We start from the raw sequence: 6,926 nt of genomic DNA, 5'->3' as shown, positions 1-6,926 counted from the left end.
CAGACAGCTGTCAGCCGAATTATGATTTTTCCCCGTTTAAATTTACAGTTTTACCATTGGTTTTATTTTTTTATCTCTTCCAGCCAAATTACGATTTTGCCCTCAGCTCAAATTAATAGTTTTGCCATTTTCTTTCCCTGTCGAATTATGATTTTGCCCCAGCGTAAAATTCGTTTTAGTCTTTTTTTTTTACAAAACTATGGTAGTATTTTGTTTTAACTGGTTGGCTCGATGTAATTCTTATTCGTGCGCCAACCGGTAGTTTTTTCCATCGTTTTAGTTTTTTTTTAGCAAAAGTTTGCTAGTGTTTTGTATTAATTGGTTGACTCGATTTAATATTTTTGAGTTCTTGTTGTGAGTAGTACGTACAAGTAACCGGAATATAGACGTACATGTTATGAGATAGAAATAATAAGACGAACCAAAGGGACGGAAATGGTAGTTAACTCATGATTTTTTTGGACGGAACTGGCATGTTTGAAGAATGTCAGGGACGTAAATGGTACAAATTTGAAATTTGGTCTAAACTGGCATAATTGGACAAACAAAAGAGATGAAAATGATAGTTAACTCTAGTTCTTTTTTATAGCGAAACTATGATAGTATTTTAGTTTAGTTGGTTGATTTCATGTATTTTTTTTAAGATCGTGTTATAAGTAACATTTACAAATAACCGAAATACATAAGAAATATTCAGTTTATGCTCCATAGTAATAAATATAAAAACTAGTATAATAAACTAATATTTCTTTGGTAAACAGAGAAAAATATATAATATGTATCTGGATAAACATGCTAAAGTCTAGAACATTGCATAGGGTCAGGAAACACATTAACAGCCTATACCTATTTCTAGTGGTGGCCCAAGTTGAATGTGCGATTGGATTAAACAAGCCCAATGCAATATGTTAAACAGATCGGCTGAAGAACCCCTCTCTACAAAAGCCCAAGAATCATTGGTGACGACGTCGTTTTGCTTAAAATCACATATAACATCTTAAAAAAATTAAAATTTGGCTCCACCCAGATCGTCACTCGTAAACCCTAGAAATACATACATACCACCACAAGCAACTGTCAAAATGTCAGACAACATACCATACGAAATGCAAATGGAAATCATGAAAAAGCTTCCTGCCAAATCCTTGATTCAGTTCCGATCGGTCTGCAAAGCATGGAAGTCTCTCATCGATAGCCCTGATTTCATTACGCAGTACAACGGCCAACACACAAACCCGCAACATCTGTTTCTAACCTATTGTGATTGTGAGGATAAGTATGTTTCAATTGCTGATGATCATACTTTTCCCCACCACAAAGTTCCCCTCACTTTCCCACAATGGCTTTTAGATTATGATTATGACCTAATCGGCTGCTCTCATGGCTTGTTGTGTTTGTCTTATTATGAGGACCAGACCAGAATAGCTATTATTTGGAATATTTTGATTAGAAAAGCAATTGCTGTACTTGTGCCGAATGTGGCTGGTGGGGAGGTTTATAAAAATGTTTTAGGTTTCGGGGTTTGTCGCGAGACTACCGACCCGAAAATTGTCAAGATTACACCTATTCGGAGTCAGAGTGCTATGGAAAGTGTAACTTGGCATGCTGAGGTTTTTACTTTAAGCACAGGGACTTGGAGATCTCCATATAGCGGCAATCTTCCTCGTAGTTCAATTGAGTTTGACAGTTACTGTGATCAGGTAGTTACTATAGATGGGTCTATTTATTGGCTTGCTGCTGATAGGGCTGATGTGGATCGTGGGTTTAGGTTCGATTATACGATTATTTCCTTTGATTTCACCCGTGAAGAATTTAAAGAAGTGAGCCTCCCAGATAGTTTAGCACACCAGAGGTATAAGGATATTTTGTCCGTGTTAAAACTAAAGGAGTCTCTTGTTGTGCTTGAACGTGTCAATGATCTGGGTTACGATGTATGGATGATGGAGGATGGGGTTTCCAAACTGTTTACGAAGCTATTCACTATTAATGTTAGCACACACTGTGCAAAAGTAAAGGGATTTAGAAAGAGTGGTGAACCTATAATTAGCTTTAGTTTTTCAATCTACGATAATCGTAACAAAGTTGTTTATGAGCCTTACTCAAAACATAATGATAATGTTGTGATTGACAATATATTTGCTTCATATTATCTGATTCCCTACATGGAAACGCTGCTTCTGCTTAATCAGCCAGATCTTACGGTTCATAACCAAGTGGAAACCCTCAAATTTGAAGATGATTGGCTTCTAGAACCGAGTTTCAGTTATGGGTTTAACGGTGATTCTTTTCCTGAGGACGACTACTTTATGGATTATTATGGAATGTAAGATTAGAATGGTGAAATGAAAAGAACAAGTGTGTTCATTCTAATGTTTATCATGCATTAATGATTCATCTTGTGTTGAATATAAGTTGTTTAAACTTTAAAATAAGAGAGGCTAAACCCTCCTTCACCATTCACCCCTCTCTGATTTTCTGCACCTCTTACTCTTGTGTGTTTGTAATATCATTTTTGGCCGACATTCTGTGGTTACCAACATGTTCTAGTTGCTTGATATATCATTCACGCACCCCCTCAATCATAAAATAGGTGATAGGTCGTATGTACATAAATTTTTATGATCTAAACAGAGGTGAGATTCTTGCTTGCTGTTGAAATTTAAACATAATCAAAACGTAGCTGATGAGTCGGGGCTTATTATGTATAATCTGAAGCACCACCAAGTCCGCTTTGTCGAGATGCCCATAACAGAAAACATCTCTAATATTTAACTATGCTTCTAATACATTCAGTTTTGATGCCGGTAAACATGTTAGGGTAATCGGGCTGGTACCACCTAATACCATATCTGTCCTAAACCCTTGAACTATAGCAACATACCTGTCTCATACCCAAATACCAGCTGAAATGTTTCGGGTTTTCTGCTGGGTTTGTTTACCATCCCTAAATTAACCCCCATTCTTGTGGCTTTTTGTAAACGAATGATTATTTTAGTGACCTGCATATATATTATCTATTTAGTTCTTATTTTGGAGTAAATTGTGGAATATTCCATGTAGTTTTCACAAATAAGAAAAGTCAAAGATACGAAACAGGTCATGATGGAAGTCAATATAATGGAACAAGTGGTGTGAATCACCATGACGCCGTATAAGTTCTCATAAGAATCGTTTTATCTTTTGTGGTGGTTTGTGGTGTTTGCTGAAGATGCAGCAGCACATTACAAGGTGGTGAGTGGAAAAGTTGTATATAGGGCTCTCACATAACATAGTGAAGAGGTATGACCCCAAATCACATGTGAACACATGTCAAAGGAACCACACCACTCCAAGCTGGCGTCCCCGTCACACAAAGGCATCCAGAAGGTTCTAGAAGCTTCTGGAAGAAGACACCTGGTGACAAGAAGATGCTCCTGCAGACAGAAAGGACGGCAGGTGGCACCAATAGTGAGACGCCAGCAGCAGTTGCAAGATCCTGGGAGGAGAAAACGACAGCCACTACAAGCGAGTGCCTAGCTGGAGCGAATAACCGTACGCCACGTCACCTCAGAGGCTGACAACGTGAGAGGGGACAGAACGGATATTCCTCCTGGTAGGACAGCTGGGGATCGCTGGATAGCTGGCAGGTCTCATCCTTCATAATTCTCTGGCTATAAATAGAAGACTCTACCTTCGGATTTAAGGATCCAATTTCTCACTCTCTTACTCTAAACACACACTTATCCTCAAAGCCCTCCTAAAAGGACCTCTTTATGTTGTCTATACTTTTTAAATGATTTTATTTGACAACAACATGGTTTTTAACTGAACAGATGAACAATCAACTTGCTATTTAATATATTATATATGGTTAAACATCGTGTTGGCTGTTGAGTTAATGGGTTTTGATCCCTCATCATCATATATGGTCTTTTGGTAATGTAGTCAAAGTATACCTGGCTAAGCAAACCCGAGCATAATTTTGGGTCATTATAGGTGATTATTATAACAATATTGGGTCACAAATAATTTTCAATGGGTTATATAGGCTGATGGGGAATATCCACAGTCATAAGGGGTAGGGGCGTCCATCACTCATCACTCACAACTTTGCAATCTTTTAGTTTGAGACTATACCAACTGGGTATGATCCTGAATGAACATATGGGCTAATTACATATCGTTTGGTAATTGGATACGTAAATCTGACCTAGCCTCTTCTGAATTTTGGTCTTGTTTGATCTGCTGATTAGTAACTCTCCGTTATCTGTAGCTAAGTTTTGTTGATTTTAACATACAAATAGGTAATTTTTTCTGTTTTGATGTTTCAGATCTGCTTTCCTATTATTCTTACTGCTGACCATTTACTACTTTATGTTGTATATACTTCTTAATTGTATCTTTCTTTTCTTAATGTTAGGCCTCCTAATCCAAGATCTCACTCAGCTAAAGCCACCAACAGGTGTGCGGAACCCACCTGATGATTAACCACTGCAGATGAAACACTAGAATGCAAAGATTTGTGAGAGAAATCAAGAATACACTGAGTATTCTTGATGAGTAAGATGAATGATGTCACTCACACAAAGTAGCCGCCAGACAAAACACACACAATGATTAGGGTTAGGTGCACAGAATTTCACACAGAATCGCCACCTTGTCTATTCCACATAAAGGTATAAATACAAGGCAAAACCCGGACTTTCAAGACAAACTAGAAAGCCCGGACAAACAAACTACACAGAGCAAAACTATGACTTTTGTCCTAAACAAAACTCAGACAAAAGTCTATCCTAAAACTTGGACAAATTGTCCAAGGATAAAGCTAGGACTAAGTTTCAGTATATGTACAATAAAGACCCGACAAAATGGGAGACATGCACTTATCACCTAAAGTGCATTAACAAACTCCCCCTTGATCAGTGCATGGTCTTCATTGGTCTTGAGATCTTCATACTCTCTTCGAGAAGCTGCTTCCTGCCTAGACCTTGTTCTTCACAAAGAACTGAACCACCTTGATGAACTAGTCAGCTAGAACACGATCTTCTTCATTGTATTTTAGAGGCAGGCGCCGAAGCTTCTTCAGATGTGCTTCCCTTAAGTTGGCAAGTCAAATTGGATCCAGAACTTTAGCAATCTCAACCGTCACTTTCTTTTCAGTAATCACAGCTTCTTCAGTCTTGCCATTGAGATACCAATAACCTATGTTGTCAAATTTGTCGAGATCAAACTTACGCATAGGAATTTTACAGAGGCATCTCGTTGGAGGATAGACCATCTTCCATTCTTCTTTACCAGTGAACTTGTTTAAGTACTTAACTCCTCGACCAACCGCTGGCTTGAACATCTTCCATTTACTTTCTCGACTCTCAGTAACGAGATGAGGAATCAATCCTCTGATACTAGCAACATTTGTATGGTTGTTGAGATCGAGCTGAGCAATGTGATGGAGATCACGAGCTGGAAGAGTCTGAAGGAACTTGGCCCTTGGCCTGAAGTACTGTACCCCATCGGTCCTTTTGATCATTACCAGGTCGTGCTGCTCATCGAAATCCCAACTTTGAATCTGACCCGAATACTCACCTTTTGTGGATAAATACCTCTTCCTTTGAGTTTTATCTGGAAGATTTCTAAACCATTTGTGAGCTACCACACTGACTTCTTCGGGAATTCGAATAGGGTTAAAGATTTCTTCGGGCATTTCACAGCCAAACACAAAGCCTCTGATAACATCACTGTTGATCGGTAAGGACTCGTACTCAATCCTCTTCCCTTTCGTAGTCTCAATGAAATTGAACTTACCAGCTAGGTCGTCATCGGTTCGCCAATCTTCAACCATTTCCTCAACCACTTCACCAGCTCCTAAAACAAAATCCACAGCAGGATCTAGCTCAGAATCAGATAGTGCATCTGCATCAGCATCTACAGGACCTATAACTCCCCCTGCAGCTGCACCCGAGGACTCCCCCTCAACATGAGCCGGGGTTGCAGCTTCAGGAGCACGTGCGCTCCTTGACTGCTCCCCCTGCTTCGCTGCGTTGGGATCCTTGTCCTTGTCAAGATCGTCTTTGATTTTCTTTAGTTCATCCACCTTGCATTTACCCTGAACCTGAAAATCCGAAGCCGAAATCTCCCCCTGAGCAACAAGGAGTGACACGAGATCTGTCACAATCCCGAGAAGCTGATCCGTAGTACTAACCAAAGTCTGTTGTCGGGCAGACGTCGAGGCATCGTGTGTTATGAACTTACCCAACTGAACACTCTGATCTTTGGTTAGACGAAAAAGCTGTGCCATCTGCTGGTCTCGAACTGCATCCCTTTTCTTCAAGAAAACAATTTCTTTCTGCTGCCTAGAGATCTGATTCTTGTGTTGTACCATGACCTTGGCTGCATCCTGAAACTTGCCACGAACAAACTCCTGAAAGTTCTGCCCTTGACCTGAACTTGATGGTCTCGAAGCACAAACAGTAGAAGATCTAGGAGTAGGAGGTCTTGAGCCAAACGGCTGTGCACTAGATGGCCTAGGACCTCAAGAAGATAGAACTGGAGGACGCAGAGATCCTTTCTTCGATCGCACTGGCGGACTCGGACCGAAAGCAACCTTCGGACGTGCTTGTCGTGTCTCTGGCGCTTGCAAAGAAGAACTTCCTGATAAGGCAAACACATTACCCGTACCCATTTGAGAAGATAACGACCCAAATAATGGTACTGCAGGAATCGGAGAAGACATCATCGGCGTTACTGGTTGAAGAGAAGTAGCCATACTGGTAGCTTCCACAAAAGAAGTGAATGGAAGTGAGGAAGACAGTGACGGGAGAGCTACAGATAACTCCATATTAAGAAGACCTCTGGAGTCTGATGGAGCAGAGCTGGATGTAACCGTGACCGAAGCAACTATCGGACTCGAAGACTGAAGATCTGAAACAGCAACACGTTGTCGCTTATAC

General features: G+C 40.2%; 1 protein-coding gene across 1 annotated transcript; it reads left to right on the top strand.

Moving 5' to 3' along the window:
* Positions 1-1,082: 1,082 nt before the first annotated feature.
* LOC110945031 (F-box protein At3g08750-like) lies at positions 1,083-2,327 on the top strand. The gene has a single exon (XM_022186671.1). The coding sequence runs from the start codon at positions 1,083-1,085 to the stop codon at positions 2,325-2,327; it is 1,245 nt and encodes a 414-aa protein (XP_022042363.1).
* The last annotated feature ends 4,599 nt before the right edge of the window (positions 2,328-6,926 follow it).

The sequence above is a fragment of the Helianthus annuus genome, chromosome 6 (genome assembly GCF_002127325.2).
Source record: "Helianthus annuus cultivar XRQ/B chromosome 6, HanXRQr2.0-SUNRISE, whole genome shotgun sequence".
NCBI lineage: Eukaryota > Viridiplantae > Streptophyta > Magnoliopsida > Asterales > Asteraceae > Helianthus > Helianthus annuus.
This window is presented reverse-complemented; position numbering and strand designations above follow the sequence as displayed.

Bases quoted from the DNA above. Each gene is read 5' to 3' on its own strand.
- LOC110945031 (XM_022186671.1), top strand. From the start codon at position 1,083: ATGTCAGACAACATACCATACGAAATGCAAATGGAAATCATGAAAAAG.